Source organism: Etheostoma spectabile, chromosome 1 (assembly GCF_008692095.1).
Source record: "Etheostoma spectabile isolate EspeVRDwgs_2016 chromosome 1, UIUC_Espe_1.0, whole genome shotgun sequence".
Lineage (NCBI taxonomy): Eukaryota > Metazoa > Chordata > Actinopteri > Perciformes > Percidae > Etheostoma > Etheostoma spectabile.
Window position 1 is genome coordinate 18,730,718 of NC_045733.1, and position 18,196 is coordinate 18,748,913.

Consider the following 18,196-nt stretch of genomic DNA (forward strand, 5'->3'; position numbering starts at 1 on the left):
CTATTTTTGGTAAATGTTTGTGTCATGGATTATTATTTATGCAACACACATTACATCATTGTTACATTTCAAGCATTGGCTTTAGTGCGGGAGTTAAAAACAGTTTAGTCTCTGACTAGAAGAAGGGTCAGTGCGGAGCGGATATTCCTGTATAAACATTTGAGGTTTTTTTTCTCTCCCTTTGCTCTATTTCTCCAACCCTGTCAGAGAGTTGAGAAGGGGAATACTGTATTAAAGGAGTACTTGGTTGTAGCTCACTAGCCAGCTATGCTTCCTTGCTCTTTTGAAGACCACCTGTCAGTGGCCTCATTGAAATGTTTTTTACAAAGACGAGCGGTGGCTGCTCTCTGTGAACTCACTATAGAAACTGTCCTTGAATTAAGAGTGAGCATTCTCGGGAAGCCTGTAGCCCTCTGCCAGGCAAATGAGCAAGAAGAAGATAAAGTGGGAAATCAATCACAAACCTCTGTTAACAGTAGAGGATATACTGAAAAGGAAAGAACAAAAGTGAAACCCCTTTTTCTTTCTCCGGCCCTCTCTGTAGGTTGTCATTTGCCAGTTGCTTAGCCATGTTTACTTTCCAACCTACCAAGCCAATCTTTATACGCCAATTTCCATGGAGGAAAAATGAACACTCCCATGTTGTAAATAATTCACCAGTGTTCTTAAATATGGGAACTTAAGATATCTATATCTTACATTTATTGAGGGAGGAGACATGTTAGTCCAAAATTTGGTCCCCGAGTGGAATTACCAAAATGGCGCCTGAGTGAACTCAAATCTCTTAAGAAAGACTTGGTTCCAGTTCATATTGGCTCAAAACTGCAAGCACTTAAATGGTCTTGAAACATAGATCATATGCCTGGAGGAATTGTAGGCTTTGCCAGTGGTTGTCATAAGATATCATGTTTGCTATATGCACGTCAACAAGAGCTTGAGTAATGTGCCTTTGGCAGAGCTGTCTCTTAATATGAGCAACATCTCCTATAAGGAAAAACACCAGAGGGTTTGTTTTGACAGAGAGATTATAGATTTACCCAGATGACATTTAAGGAAACTTCTCTTTGCCTCACTGCAAATTATTTACAGTAATACATTCATGTGAAGTTGGTAGAGATGTTACATAGCTGCTGTGTTGTGGTCTATTCCCACTGTAAGGGTAAATTTACAGATTTTTTTTGTCATGGGAGAAACTGCTGCATGCTGCTGATAATTCTGCGACGATGTGGACAGCATACTAATGCTCCCTTCCTCTGCCTCTCAGTGGTATGAGAGAATTGACCTTCTCACAGGCTGTTATTCTTGTCAGCGAGAGTGACTTTGCACTTTTACCTCTTATGAACCGGAATGCAGCCTGAACGTTCCAGACAGTGCTCACTTGAATGCTCTAAGATTCAAAAGAAAACCATCAACCATACTGCCGTTTCCTTTCCTTATCAGTGGTAAACCTTTTAAAGCTCCAAAGATGAATCAAAATCAACTTTTAAATAAATCACTATTTTGATAATCAGTTAGTCGGTTTGAGTCATCTTTTGGGAAACATTGATCCACGTTTTTTACCATTTTCTGACATTTTTAGATCAAACAACTAATCGATTAATCGAGAAAATATTCAACAGATTAATTGACTATGAAAGTAATTGTTAGTTGTAGCCCTAAAACCTTTACTTTGTTACAAAGATGTGGACTTTTTATGGTATGTGTATCACTGTTTTATTTCTTGGCTTTTTCTTTGTATTACTTATTTGTTAAAAAGGGCCATAAGGTGTAGTTAGTTTTTACAGTTAACTCTTGAAACATTAAATAAAAACACTTGCAAATGACGAGTTAGAACAAAATGTAAGCCATATTTTGGTGTTTTATTTTACCACTGTACTCAAAATTTCCTCAAACACTGACCATGTGAGTGGGTGGTCTTACAGTAATTAATGACAGTACAGTAATTACAGGGATCTACAGATAATGAGAATGAACATGAAACAACATTTTAATCAGACCCTCTAAACTAAAAAACCAAACCAGCTTTGAATTAAAATCTAAAACTATTACTGAACAACTATAATATATTGTATTATCTATTCATCTGCCAATTATATTCTAGGTTAATTGATTAATTGTTTGTCAGAAAATAGTAAAGAAAATAAAAATAAAAAACTGCTCACAGATTAAAGGTTAAAGACAACAATTGGCATTTGAAAGTATACTGCTTTAGTTGTTAAACTGCAAAAACAACAAATTCATGATCAGAGCAGAAAAAGATGAGATGCCAAGAGTTACAACAAAAGTATTACAGAAATGAACAGTAACGTGAAAACTTGATTTACAAAAGTATCTCCACGGTCAAGTGAGTTGCATTGGTCCTCATGCAACAGTAAGTCACCTTAAGGACTACTACTCAGGAATGAATCTAGTAAGCATATACGTGGAGTTCACAAGAGTTCTAACAAGTTATTAGCGAATATAGCAAAAATTAGCCTAACGGTAATTAACAATCACTATTGGCAACATTTTAGCCACAGACAGCTAGTATAACAGCTAGCTTGGTTAGCAGTTAACTGGTGCCTAGAACAACTAAACTAACAAATACATATAAATAATAAAAAATGAATAACAAAACAGCTATAACAGTAGATTACCAACATGCAATGCTGCCTCTAGATCTTTAGAGAGTAGAGAAATGATTCCTGTCAGTATTTGCTTTTTACACATCTGATAAAGTAGGTATGTAACAGTGTCAGTTAAATTGCAATGGAACTCGAGCCAGTAGTAGTTGCTATAGCAACATAATGTTCAACTGAAACCAACTGCCGGTGTAAAACCATTTCTTTTGTACAACCAACAGTTGAAACCCCCACTATATTTAGTTAAATATCATATGAAACAAAACAGAAAATCCATTTGAGAAACCGGAACTGGCAGAATTTTAAATCAAAATAGTTGCTGATTAATCTTGTGTTGATCAACTAAACTGTTAATGGACAAATCTTTTTATCTCTACAGTGTAACTTTCGCTTTAACTTGCAAATTAATATAATACTAAAATACTACAAGCACTACATTTAGCTATATCACCAGCATCTCCATTGCTAAAAGTGACTCATAACATTTTGTCCTAAATTCCTGTCTGCCCAGGATTTGAGATAAGGTCAGGTTTAGGACTTTGTATTCTGACACTGGCATAACCGGACAAGCTTGGCTACATTTAATGCACCACGAGTGCAGAAACACTCTTAAAATGGGCTGTTGGGAACATGCTCAGACAGTTGAATGCTCAAACGCTTCATTTATCAATGTTATAGTTATTGCTCATGGCAGCACCCGGCTATCTTTTATCTTCTCTCCGTAATGAATACTGACACTATTTTTCTCATTGTTCTCACATTGTCGTCTACATGCAACCTTGATGAGAGTGGTGCTTTAGTGCAGAGAAAATGGGGATATGAAAAGAGCTGTTTTCTAGCAGCATACAAAGTAACACCTGTCAATAATTACTTTAGTGTCTGCATGTGTACAAGAGGTGTTAATTGCAAGTGCTGGTAATTGTTCACACAAGTATTTTCTTTAATCATGACTTGCCTTGTTTTAATCAGATACATTTACAAGACAAATAGAAGCCTTTACTTTGATATTTGCGAGAACAGTCAAAACCCGGTCATTACACAGAAGTGTTATTCCATTTTCAAAGATAACAAAGGCATTTTGACGAGGTCAGTCAGTGAAAATGCCATTAACCCCACTGAATTCCTGTTGAGTTAAAGCAGAGCAGAGGTCAGCCAGTGAACTCCTGATCCTCACCAGCAGCAGAGGACCTAATATTCTGGCCCCACTAAAATGTGTTGGGGGGGGGGGTCACCCATGCAACAGACAAACCTACTCCTGACTTAATTTGTTCCCTCTTGTTCAAACAATTCTACGAGTGCACGATGGAGTTTGGCGCATAAGGAGGGCTGCTATTTGTTGTTCGACAGAATTGAAAGGAAATGACTGGTAAAATTACAGGCCTATTCCTCTCAGTAATGTGGGCTTCACTCAGCTGTCATGAGTGACCCTAATAAGGCTGACACAAAGGGGGTGGGTGAGGCGGAACTGGGATTGCTCCAAATCCGTCTGTTTCTTCCCCAGAAACAAATGTAATGAGTAAAGAGGGAGATCATGGCTCACACAAACACTGAAATGTAACCTCCTTGTGTGTGAACAAATAATCATGCATGGAAAGTCTTCTCAGTTTCTTGTGTAATTTGCTTTCTGCCACAGGGAAATTAGTATGAGTTGTTTTGTCAAGGGCTTTCCATGTTTAGACAGACTTAGTGTTGACATCTTTGTCACGACAGTTTGAAAATTATTCCAAGGATGAAAGTGTGCGTATAATGTAAATGGCTTTCAGCATTGAAACTTTATCTTAATCTTTTTTGCATACCCTTGAGCAGAGTTCTTTGATATTGCCAAGAAATTCCATGAATTAACATCCCCCTGGTCAAGGGACTTTATTAAGTAGTCGAGTGAAAGGAATGTGTTGTAAATTATGTGAAATACCACAGTGTGATTCTAAACTAGATTCTGCATTGAAACAGCCTGATGCATGTGCAACCAACATATCAATTCATTGTTTAATAATTTAGTATTGTCACAATGATTTAAGAAGTTGCTTAATGACAAACAAGCTACAACTTTGATAGAAAATATGTTTTTGTAGGAGGGTAGAACTGATTATTGTACTTCACTTTGCTCAGAAAGAATTATCTCCAAAAAATAATCGGTAACATATGAAGAGCCAAGTAGAATTGACAGTATGGCAATAATTATGTAAAAATTGTTTTCTGCTATTATTTCTTCCAGTTTAGTACAATCCAGGTGTTTTCTTTCTTTGTGTGGTTTGGAAATGTAATGTCAGCAGTGAAAACCCCTTTCTCTTAAGCCAGAGATGAGGAATATGATATGAGAACTTGGTCTATCGTTTCCACTTTCTGTAAACTATACAGCATATAAACTCTGAAAGCCTTGAACAGCATACATTTAGCTGGCCTTCCTAAAACAAATTAATTAAATATGAAGTGCTGCAACATTTTGAGTCAGAAACTATTTCTTGTTTGTTTTTTTAGCACCATTCCCATTTGAGATAAGAAGCATACCCATTTCTTTGAATATGCTTGAGATGTCCCACATAACATTGAAGGAACTACTTCATTAGCATTCACAGAATGTATTGCAGAGAAAGAGATCTGAGGTGACCCAGAAGCCAAGAACCACTCTGACTGGATTACAGAGCTATTTGGTTTCAACATGGGAGGGGGGCCAGAAGGACACCACACAAAAAAAACATGGGCATTTCAACAACAAAAAAAGAAGGAAAGAAATTAATGTGAAAATTGAGCTGTTGGCCTATAATGTTGTCTGTAGCCTATTTGTCAGTGATGGTGGATGTGTATTTCCATTGCTGCCCTTTCCATGTGCTGGTACATTTCCAGCGTGGTTTATCCAAATATACAGTGGTTACATTTTATACAGCGCTTAATGATTAAGAGCCGTTTTACAGTTGACTCATCCAAGCGTGCGTGTGCACGCCAATGTGACGTCAAATGACGTAGATCTTGCTGGCACACCACTCTATTTTTTCCAGGACTCTCAGAGTGACTGCAAGTCTCTCTTGTAAACTTTCTGGTTTAAGATGAGTTAATTTATGGCAAATGAAAGGCTTGATTCGACAAAGCAGGTCATTGAATCAAATCGAAACATTGACGGCAATGACGTCGCTGTTTACCTTTTTCTTCTTCTAGTCCGTAGAAATAGCAATATCGGTAGCCTTTGCTCATTAACGCTACCTCTGTTCAGGAGAAGACTTCAACTAGTGTTGCGACCACCACGCGGGAGTATGGACAGTTAGGGCGCTCTCATGGCGTCAGATTTGCGCACGCCAGCTTGACTGCGTCTACTGTGGAATGGCCTTAAGGTGTTTACTCACCTTATGCCACTGATAACACAAAGTTTGTCTGGCCAATCATTCAACTACTCATTTGGAGTGGAAATGCTAACTAAGTTTGACGGTCATTTGATTACTGTACATCTTCTCATCACGTTCACATTTACAAAATGTTAGCAACCCAACAGTGGAGGCTGCTTTTCACCGGCAGACACCTGAGAGTTGTAGTTGAGGGGAAATACAGGGAACTTCCTAAGGAAAACCCGATACAAAGATTTATGTTCCAACAGGACAGTGATCTGCATCAAACAGCCAAGTGGTATGGCGAGGTAAATATTCTCATCTGAAAACAAATAAGGGTATTTCCCAAAATGTTGAACCATGTCTTTAAGAAACTTTGATTAGTACTGGCACCATAAACACTAGGATTCCATCCACGCCCATTCGTTGTCCCAGCTACTGAAAGCGAGGAGTCTAATTTAAAATCGTTAAGACTTTTAACAACTCATGGTATAATTTCTAAACCCCCTCGCAAGAGAAAGCAGGGAAGACCCCTGCACATCATGAAAGACGACTCATTCATTTGCTCTGCCTTGATTTACATCCTGCCACAACCAGCTGCCAGAGCCATTTTGTGTTTGGAGGGCTAAAGGGGGCGGGCTGTTGAAAGTGTTTTAGAAAAGGTCTGCGTTCTTTTAATGTGACAGAACTGCAAACGACATTTGCAGTTGAATCTAGCCTTGACCTCATGTACTAATGTTTTCAGGCCATAGAGTAAAGGAAGAGACTTGTGGCCAAGTGTCAGCAGGTTCCTGTAAACATATATAAATGCCTTATACACTCGCTACTTTATGCCACAGGCAGCAAGAGAAAAATGAGGTCTGAACTGTGACTTGTGTGTGGGAGGGAAAAAGATTGTAAGCTGGGGATGGTTATACCATTGAAAGGAGGTGAGGGTGAAGGAGAGAGGGAAAATGGGGTGAGCAAGAGCAGTTTCCTAAGCTAATAAAATGTTCGGAGGGACGGAAGCTGCCAGCCAGCATTCCTGTGCCATTAGATAAGTTGGCTCACTGCAGCCTCCAGTTTCTCTGCAGTGCTGAAGTGGCAAGCTGAGGTCACCACCAGGGAGTGGGGGGGATGGTGAGGGCAATAAATTCAGATTTTTTTTTGTGCACGGTCGTTGCTCCTAATCCTCCTGAAGCTGTTTGGCTGATGGTTTACTTTTGAATCTACGTGCATTAATTGCTAATTATTATTCGTCGGCTTCTAACATGCTGTCCACCCCACTGTGCTACGATTTTTTGCACTAACGTGAGTTTACTCCATTTAAGTGTGTAAAAACATACACACATGTACGTACATTTTAATGACAAGCTTTTGCCAGACAAACAGTATTTGGTTTCTTGAGGGGAAACCTACATCAACTCCTGTGATCTTCTGGAACAAATTTTAGATTTTAAAGGGGAGGTCAGGTATCGCACTGCTGGTCGGATTGTGTAGCTCACGCCGAGTGCTACCAAATTCACACGAGCCAAATGGCAACGCAGAAGCGTATAAGTGTGACAGATTGCAGCAATACCAGTGAAGTCAAGGAGCTTCTCTCGTACTCTGTTACAGGCTGTCAAACTGAACCGTTCATGTTGAATCGGTTTAACCCAGGAGCTTGTTTGTTTTTAAGAAGCTGTAGTAGTAGATCCATATTCTCCCAAAAGTAGTAAATTTCTGGGCTGCAAAGGGAGATAAAGGACTGCAACAAAATAGTTGCCTCCAAATGAATCTCCTTCAGGGAAATCTTCTTCACTGTGAGATGGCTTATTCAAATGGAAAGGGTGTTCAGCGAGTATTCCCCGATAACCTCGGTGTGATCATACTTAGAGACCTTCCGCCAGTGTCTTATACAGGTTCTACAATACTGACTGCAGTCAAGTCTGTTTGAGTCAGTTAGAAGATATCAGTCTGTCTCGGCCCACGGCATTACTGTGTGAAGATTAAAAAGATTATTTGACTTGTATAACTGTCTTGCACCCTTCAGCAAAGATTAACGCATTGATGTAGCAGCAACAATGCACTTTCTGTTCACATAGTACAGGCAGTATATAAGATATTATTCTCACTGAAAAACACACTCCTATCTTTTTTGCATTATTGTCATAGTTAACCCAAAGTAATGGCTTCTGTTTTCTTATCTTACAGGCATGCTGGTGGTTAATGTTACTTGGAGAAACAAGACATACGTGGGCACCTTGTTGGACTGTACACGGCATGACTGGGCTCCCCCGAGGTAGGAAGCGCTTCCCTGTTTGGTTTTTACTTTAACTGGCGAAAGCAGGGGGGCATAGTGCTATTTAAATATGCATCATCTAATCTGCACTTGTTCTATTAATGTTACATCGTTGTCTGAACTAAAGCTACACACACTGCTTTTGCATTGTGTCTGCACTTAAGAATTTACTGTCACACATGGTAGTTGTAAATGTCATGGTAGAAAAAAAACTCCTGGTTCCATCAGTCGTTGGTTGCCATCTCGCTTTCCACGCTGCAACTTGGTCTCTTAACCTTTTCATATTCTGTGTGATATGAATCTGCTGTAGTAGCATCAACTCAAGCATACACGGCATCTTGCACTTACATGCTTGTGCAGCTGGACCTTCTGTGTACGTTTTAGCCTTTATCCAGAGTCTGGAGGAAAAGGATTTATTGTCAAATGGCTGACGTCCTAGGAGGAAGAAGAGGAAATGGAAAGCTGCTCTAACAAGCCAGTCTGCAGAATCCAATCATTGGACTAACGGCTTTTCCTCAACAATGTATAACGTTCACTATCACAAAGACTGCAGTTTCTGAGATCATAATATGTGGGTGGTAGTTTGTAATTTCTTGCCTTTGTTATGCAAAATCCGCAGGTTGTCTAAAATGCATTGGCTTGCTCTTGCTTTGATTTAGAGCACCTGCACCAAATTTAAATGTTAATACAAATCTATATTTGTAATGCATGGTTAAGTGCAATTGAAAAAAAAAAAAAAATCAAGATTAAAGCAGCACTAATAAAAACCAAGGAGGGGCTGTAGAACACTAATGTATCACAGTGTATCACAATAATGTACACTAAGTGAAGTTTGCACAGTAAGTGAGGTTTGCTGAGTTGTATTTGCACCAAAATAGTCTTACAGTTTGCTGCACGGCTACATTAGGGACGCACCATGAATTATTCAGAAAGCTTTCAACAGACTGAATATAAACTTGGGCTTGTAATGAGTCTAAATTCCTTTACCACTGCCAGACTACGGATGTATTCACATCCCCTGCTGGGGTTGAAATTGTTTGGAGAGGCTTGTAGAGGAAGCAGTGAGTCATACCAGGCCGGTGTCTCTCTTTGTCACAGATTTCCAACCTTCAGTGCTGTGCAGAAAGATAATTAGATTACTGCTATGGAGAGATAAGGCCAAACTGCTATTTTAAGTATTTGAATGACTCTATCATAGAATTAATATGGACTCTATGTTTTGATTACAAAGCAGCTAGAATGTTTACTGCTGTCTTTTCAAATGATGTATATATGCTTTTGAGTTGTCATGTGGCTTTGGTTATACCTCTTTCACACCAATGAACAGGGTTGGACCAGGTTCATCTGACCCTTGTTTAACCCTTCTTTGTCAATTCAAACCAAGCCAGTCAACACGAGTTGATCCCTGTTGATGACATTTTAGATAAGACCAGGGTCACAACCCGGGAGTAATGCATACCAATTAGCTAAGGTTTTGAAAATGGGGGGGGTTACTTGTCATATTCAGTGGACAGCAAAGTTGTTACATACTCCAGTCCAGCTGTACTAGTGTTTTGTAAGCTACTTGAATTTCTCATTTTACTGTATATATTAGAATATCACAATAAACACCGTTAATTTCGACATTAAAAAAAACACTGAAATGGTTTAACTTGTAATGTGATTACTTAATTTCAAACATAACCTTTCAAAATCGAAACACAACCCTAGACTTGATAGGTTTGGAGGGTTTAATTCTACTGTAGCAATGTATGGTGTACAAACACAAAAAATGTGTCGTTGTAACGTTATAGACATATTCAGTGACATATTTCAATTTATTTGTTCTGCTGGACTGTTGTTCAGCAGCATAAATATGAGCAATAATGTCTCCAAACGTGTAGGTATGAAGGCCTTTCAAGAACATTACAGTTTTCAAAAAGACACCTTTTTTTTTTTACCTTGGGAGTCAAATGTTTTTCTTTTGTGTGGTTATCTAGCAACTAATGAAGATAACCACTTTTTACACAGTAGCTGTGGATAACATCTGACCCTTCCCGAAACAATTGTATTTGATAAAAGATCACTTTTGATACACAGGTGTACTCTCCACTACACTTAAACAGTTCAGTGCACCAATGACGATGTAGGTGTGCGCTATTTAAGGAGTAAAGAAAACTTTACTTTTGTCTTTGTAGTATCAAGATACGTTTACACATACCTTGTTTTGAAATCAATTATCACACATTTTTAAACAGGTTTCTTTGCTTCTACTGCAGGTTTTGTGAATCCCCTACAAGCGATCTAGAGATGAGAAATGGCCGTGGCCGAGGCAAGCGAATGAGACCGAATAGCAACACCCCTATCACCGAGAACAGTAACTCCTCAGACAACAAGGGCACAAACAACAACAAGACGCGTGCTGCCTCCAACAGCAAGGGCCGAAGGGGCAGCCACACGCCATCAGAGCGCCGTACCCCGCCTAACAACAACACAGAGGATATCAAAGCCAGTCCCTCTTCAGCTGGGAAACGCAAGACCAAACCAGCCTCGGACATGGAACCCAATTCCAGCTCCGAGGACACCAAAGGCAACAAACGTATGCGTACAAATTCCAACAGTGGAGGGGTGGGACCAACAGGTCTCCCTATTCCTTCTATTAAGACTGAGCCACTTCCACCTCCCCTCGATCGCAGCTGCCCCTCTCCAGTTCTTATTGACTGCCCACACCCTAACTGCAACAAAAAGTACAAGCACATCAATGGTCTCAAGTACCACCAAGCCCGCGCTCACAATGACGATGACATTAAGTTGGAAATAGATGGAGAGAGTGAATATGGAGAGGACTCAACTCTCCACCCTGAACCAGGGAACTGTAATGGAGCGTCTATCTCTCAGAAAGGATGTATGTCTCCAGCACGTTCAGTTACTCCAAAAGGCAGGAACTTTGATGCACAAAGTCCTTCACCATCTCCTGGCAAGTTTGGTTCAAAGCAGAGTAAAAAGAAAATTGCTGAGGCAGATCCAGAGGTGGGTGGTACTCCGACAGACGGATGTGAAGATGGGCCTTGCCTTACTGATGAGGCCAGTAATGATGGCATAGATGATAAGAGAGGATCAGACAAGTCTAAAAAGGCTGGCACAAAGGCTGATAAATTGCCCCAGAAAAACATGAAGTCACCACGGTCCGTTGGCCCTGGCTCGACAGCATCCCAGCAGATGTACCCTTTTCCTCCTGGAAACCCAAATTCTTCCCCGGGGCTTACCCCAATGATACAAGGGATTCCCAAGAGTCCCCAAATGAAGGGCACACAGCCTAAACCCCCTGTCATTGGAGATTCTGCCTCAAGCAGCTCCAAAGACAAGAAAAAGAAAGACAAGAAGAAAAAAGATGGTGGGAAGGAGGCTGACAGCCCCAAGCCTCCGGGAAAGGCAGGGAAACAGGAGGACGGAAAGCTGACATACTCTGAACCTTTGGATCAAGGCAATAAGGGGGAAGGACTCCTCAATGGTTCCTCAGATCCTCATCAGAGTCGTTTGGCCAGTATTAAGGCTGAGGCTGACAAAATTTACAGCTTTTCTGACAACGCCCCTAGCCCATCCATTGGTGTAGCCAGTCGGATAGATGGCAGTGGGATGCCACAGCCTCTTACCCCACTTCACGTGGTGAACCAGAATGGTGCGGACAACTCTTCAGTCAAAACCAATAGCCCAGCATATTCAGACATTTCAGATGCTGGTGAGGATGGTGAAGGAAAACTAGAAGGTGTAAAAGTCAGGGCAGAGGAGCAAGGCGTCAGGGAAAGTGTCAAAAAAGCACTCTTTCCAAACCAGACACCCAACAAAGATTCCCCGTACTATCCCGGCTATGAGACGTATTACTCGCCCAATTACGTAAACCCCAGTCCTGGTGGGGCCATTCCAGGAACACCAGGGGCTGAAGGTCAGATTAAGATCAAAAGGGAAGAGGATCAAGACCAAGGTGAGGAAAAAGTCAAGGTTGAGGTTCATGAAGACCGCAAACCTGAAGGCATCGTTCCTGGCCAGCAGCAGCAGCAGCAGCAGCAGCAGCAACAGCTGCAGCAGCAGCAACAACAGCAGCAACAGCAGCAACAGCAGCAGCAGCAGCAGCAGCAACAACAGCAGCAGCAGCAACAGCATCAGCAGCAGCAGCAGCAGCAACAACAACAACAACAACAACAACAACAACAACAACAACAACAACTTCAACAACAGCAGCCCTCAGTCATCCAACAGCGATCCAACATGTACATGCAACCTCTTTACTACAACCAGTATGCTTATGTACCCCCATATGCATACCATCCTGATCAAGCCTACCATAACCACTTGATGAACACCAACCCAGCCTACCGGCAACAGTACGAGGAGCGGCAGCGACAGATGGCTGAACAGCATCGTGCAGAGAAGAAGTCAGACATAGCCCTAAAAGAACGAGAAGCTGCCATGAAGGAGGAGTGGAAACAAAAGAGTCCGATGCCACCAAGCCTCTCCAAAGCCCCAAGTCAGTCAGACCTTGGAAAGACGCCGCAGCCCCCAAGCAAATCCAGGGACTCACCCTCTGAGCCCTCCTCTAAATCCCTGGGAAGCATAAAGGGGGAGGACTCAAAGTCCCAGCAAGCTGAGGGGCTAAAGATGAAACTGACTGAAGGGGGCCACCATGGAAAGGAAGAGGCCAAGCAAGCACTGGAGTCCAGAGGTCAAGCAGGGATGGAGCAGGCCATGTGGTACAGACAGGTAAGCACCAATCTAGAACGACAGTGTTAGTTATGTCAATATGTAGATGCTGATTTGTACTGACCTTCTCTCCCGTGTTCAGCAGTACCCCGAGAGCCAGAAGCCCCAAGCAGAAGACGAACACCAGCAACAACAACCTCGATGGAAAGATGAAAGGGACAGAGAACGGGAACGGGATCGTAAATTAAAGGATGACAGGCCCAGGCCCAAGGACAGTCAAAGTGGGCCCAAGGAGGACTGCAAAGAGGGTAGTGATCCCAGAATCACTTCTGAGGACCACCGGGCCATGAGCAAAGACTCTCGTTCTAATCCACACATGCAGTTCTCATCACCACTAGCACAGCACCAAGGCTACATGCCCTACATGCATGGTTACCCCTATGGACAAGGCTATGACCCCAACCACCCTGGCTACAGGAGCATGCCCACAGTCATGATGCCAAATTATCCAGGTATGACATAGATAAACGCCAAATATTTGTAAATATTAATCGTTTTGTTTTATGTTTGATTTGTTGATGTTTGTACGTTAAGGTCAGCCAGTTTGTAATCTTCTTTTGGCTAGGGAGTTTAATCATTCATCATTAACACATGCCAGACTGAAATGAGCGCTGATGTAGCCCAAAGAATATAGTATATGTGTTAGAGCTCTCAGTCTTCCTCTATAATACCATTCAAATTGCATTTGTTATTTTTTTAAATATTCAAATAATCTTTGAATATTTAATGCTCAAATGCAGCCTGTTATTAATATGTACTACATTACTCAGGCTTATGCATTATCAACACCACTATACGCATGTGGATGTTGTTACACGTTCTGTCCACTAGAGGGACTTCCAACATCAATCTGGCCTGGAAGGGGATCTACGTCACGGCGCATCGCATTTCCGACACAACGCTCTCTGTTTACATTATTTGCCACCACGAACACAGCCACAAACACAAATCTGCAGAGAACTCTGTAATGAAAAATTGACTAACAAGTGTATTGAAGCGTCTCTGTTGTAAAGGCTAACGCTGCTGGGTTAGCACAATGTCATCATGTTAGAAAGCACAGCTGAAACGATGCGTCATAAATGAAGTAACCACAGTGTTAGCCACAATGCTAACGGCATTGATAACTAAGCCAAACAGTGCTGCCACTACTGTTTTAGTGTTTTATAAGCAACCTGTTTACTGCAGATTGTCACGTCATTAGAAGGTAATATAGGAAGTTGTTGCTAGCTAACACTGACAGCTGGAGGGCGCCGCTAACGTTAACTTTAGCTTTGTCTATGAAGGTCCCAGCTAAGCTAACGTTACTATAACTCGCGACGCAGTTAGTAACCCAGAACGACCTAGCTAACTATTGATAACCTAAACATTTTGGCTCTGTGGGTGTCGATTTTAAAGTCATGTTAAAATTGTTTCCCGTCGTTCCGATTTCCTGACGCACGCAGCCTTGTGTTTCTCACTCCCGCAACTTATTGTTCATCAGGCATGAGAAGAGAAAGATTAGCTAACTTAGCCAACCTATTTATTAAAAAAAAATTAACTAATTGTGAGAGAAGTAAACGCTTAGGTTTTTATCTCACCAACATGCCTTGTGATCCACCACCAGATGCAGAGGCAACCATACTATTGATAGTTTATATAGAGGTAAATGCTGAAGCCAGTTTCTGTAAATCAAATAAAAAACAACGTGGTCAACCACTATATTTATAGTGTTTTTCAAGATCATAATGATCCCATGTAGAGCAAATATGCAGGTACCATTCTGTTAACTGTCAGTACCTGGATACAACTTTATTAAGTAGATGCTGTGACATTTTGTCCAGAAGTCAAAAAGGACTGGTTGGTGACCAGAAACCAATTGTGTTGACTATTCAGCTTGATTGATGTAAGCATTAATGAAGAGTAGTCAATCCTCAGTTGTCACACTTTTATTCCACACGAACCTAATTGTGAACCATCAATATTCTTAATCACTCTTAGGTCCGTACCTTCCTGGAGGCTATCCGTTTTCTCCATATGGCAATAAAATGGCCGGAGCTGAGGAAGGCGGCGACAAATCCCGCGCCAGCCCTACTGTCACCAAAACGGCAGCAGACTCCAAAGCCCTGGATATCTTGCATCAGCACGCCAGCCAGTACAAGAGCAAATCCCCCACAGTGGGTGACAAGCCACCTCATGAGAGGGAAAGGGAGCAGGACAGAGGAGCTGGTGGAGACAGAGATCGAGAAAGGGAGCGGGAGAGAGAAAGAGACATGGACCGACCACGCTCCTCACCCTCCCAGCGCATCATGCCCTCGCACCACCACCTGGGATACCCCCTGCTCTCAGGGCAATACGACCTGTCCTTCGCCACAGGTCAGTCTGTCCTTCTGTCTTGCTGTTTGATGATAGATTCACCACACTAAATGTTATATACAGTACATACTTAATAAGATACTATACATGCAAAGTATATTAATGCCTGTTACCCAAATAAAAAAGGTCCACAATTCAGAATATTTACTGTGAGTACAGTAGATGCAGATTGATACTTTTTGGCAGGTGACCAATCAGCAATCTAAATTCAGAATCTAAATAGGAAAAATCACTGATAGCCATACATTTTCCAACTCGCCATAGGTCTCTCCTCATCAGCTATTGTTGCCAGCCAACAAGCAGCAACCCCCTCCCTCTACCCACCACCGCGGAGGTGAGAACGGTAAGAACCCCTTAGCCGGAGAGACACTCAAAAGACTGATAGTAAAACAAAACACAACCCTACTGAGACGCAAACTGATAGCAGTGTTTGGGAACCCGACAAATGCAGGTGGCAGACGTTGTGCTTCACATGCAACTCTATTTAGCTAGTATAATTAGGCTATGAGTACTGGCACAGATGATGAAACAGTTTGTTTCATTGTCCTGGTTTATTTCATTTGAAGTGGAAAAAAACACCCTGCTCTCTATTCTTTCCTTAAAACATTTATGTTGCAGACTCAGAGGCAGCAACCTGTAAAAAAAACCAAATCCTTGCCAAATAAAGCCCTAAACACTCTGCTGCAATCTAGTACAATATGCAGTGCAGCATTTAGCCCCTCAGCTCATCCATTCTAAGTAGGTCCTCTGAGGACAAATGGATCATAGTGTTGATAATAGAGACATGGAATCAGCCCTCCAAGACACTGAACTAGAGCAGCCTGCACTGCTCTCTAGTGGCGGTTCTTTGAAATGACAACTGAGTCATTTATTAATAAATGTATGGCGTTGATTACACTTATGGTCATGCAGCTTGTGGTGCTTTTGAACTGTATTGCAATCAACAAAGAGATGATTCTATTATTTAGCTGACCTACATTGATATGAATGGGGAGGACAAAATAATAGAAACACCTGTCATTATAGTGCAAAAATTGTTAAAAAGCACCACCAAGTACTTCCTCCGAAATAATCATAAAGTTGGATCAATACATTATAACCTTCATGAAGGTAGGATATGTTTGTAGGATTGTTGTATTAGACTGCATTAGTTTCAGTTAGGTGTACCTAATAATAAACTGGCAACTGTGTGTAGGCTGCCTGTCTAACAAATTAAAGTCAATAAACCCCAGTGGTTAAAGTATCCACACATTTAATTAGAAATACCACAAAAAATTCTGAATTACAAGTAAAAGTACTCTTACAGTACAAGAGGTACGGTAGTATTATTAGTAAAATGTACTTTAAGTATCTACAGTAAAAGTACTCATTATACATAATGGCCCCTTCCAAAGTGCTACATTACTGTATTATATTATTGTATTACTATTATTAAGTATGCATTAATGTGTAAACAGCGTTTTCATGTTGTGGTTGGGCAGTGTTTACATACAGTTGTGTGTATAAGAAAGCATTGTCTGTTTTTTAAGATGATCGTATATTTTGTTTGTAAAATCTTAATAGATACATGTTCTAGTAATTATGGTTTGCAAATAAATGTAATGGAGTAATAAGCACAGTTATTCACTCTGAAATGTCGTGAAGCAGAAGAATGAAGTAGCCTAAAATGTACAAAAACTTCTTTCACTACGCTGCCTGCCTCATAGTCACAGAAGTGTAAAAGGATTTTTTTTTTTTTTTTTTAAACCGCAGCCTGTTGTTTTTTTTCTGTATTTTCTGTATATAATAGAGTCATCTGGTAATAAACAAGTCCTTCCTTTGTGTCTCTCGCAGGGAAACCTGACCGTCACACCTCAACCCTGCAAAGATTCATGTGACTGGCTCACGTGAGAAGAAAGTCTCCCGGGTGTTACCTTTTAGACATCAGTTGAATGGTGTTTCGCTCTCTATTTTTAGTTCTGTCTGCCACGAGGCTAGGCAGATTGTCGTTTTTGATTTTTGTCCTCCCCTCGTAAATGACCCCAAATTAGTCCAGACCTTGGACTGTAACAGAACTGATAATAACCCAGGTTCAAAGCCATCACTCTGCCTCACCATGCAGAGGAAACACCAACCCGCTGAATATCTAGTCTTTGCACTGTCAACAAATACAATGCAAAAAGAGACTATGGGACTGCCAGAACAGCTTTTTTGTTGTTTCTTTCTTTCTTTCTTTGACTGCATTGTTTTTTTGTCACACGCAGAAAGAAATTGGCAGGGGATTTTTTTTTTTTGATGAGTTGGGTGGCTGATGGGAAAGGGGAGTCCAACTAAATTAAAGACTGAAAAGAAAAAGTGAGTCATATTGAAATGATTTCAACTCTATGTCTTTGGCTTATTGTATGCCGTGAAACAACAGTACATCCTTAACTTGACAAATGTTTGGCTATATTTTGTGGGGGGAGAGGGAATATGGCAACAGCTGCTTCTTCAGAGACTCGAGAGCCTGAGACGGAAGTTCTTTGTTTTCCATCATCATCGTCTATATCCATCCCTTTTTGAACCCTCAGTTCTTGTTTCAGGGATGATGATGTCGTCATGTTTTTTGCGAAGGGACCGCACACACCTCAATGGAGAATAAACACTATTCATGTTTTCTTTTCTCAGTAATACTTCACTTGTACTCCATGTCATTGTGTTCATCCTTGAACGTGTCCGTCGCTGGTATGAGTCCTGTTTTCCTCACAATGAAAGCGTCAGATCGGGCGTTGCACTCAAACGGTGAAGCCACATTAGCAAGCGGTTAATTCGCGGGGAGTTGCCATCACTGCATTTGGCCACTTGTTGGGGTTTTAGGTTTTTACTGTTAGGTCGTGCTTTATCCAGCTCGTTGCATCTGATTTTTTTTTTTTTTCTGTCAACAATGTGAA

General features: G+C 41.1%; 1 protein-coding gene across 4 annotated transcripts in view; it reads left to right on the plus strand.

Annotated features, from left to right (window-relative positions):
* The window catches only part of znf609b (zinc finger protein 609b), an 81,897-nt gene that overhangs the window by 61,601 nt on the left and 2,100 nt on the right, over nt 1-18,196 (plus strand). For 2 of the 4 annotated variants that reach the window (XM_032515150.1, XM_032515140.1), the window contains exons 4-9: nt 8,111-8,198; nt 10,457-12,935; nt 13,018-13,387; nt 14,913-15,287; nt 15,552-15,630; nt 17,121-18,196. The exon at nt 17,121-18,196 is cut by the window's right edge and continues 2,100 nt beyond it. In XM_032515150.1, the coding sequence (XP_032371041.1) occupies nt 8,111-8,198; nt 10,457-12,935; nt 13,018-13,387; nt 14,913-15,287; nt 15,552-15,625 (3,386 nt within the window). In that variant the 3' untranslated portion in view covers nt 15,626-15,630; nt 17,121-18,196. The remainder of the gene's footprint in view (nt 1-8,110; nt 8,199-10,456; nt 12,936-13,017; nt 13,388-14,912; nt 15,288-15,551; nt 15,631-17,120) is intronic. The other 2 variants (XM_032515160.1, XM_032515165.1) reach the window with 2 other exon arrangements.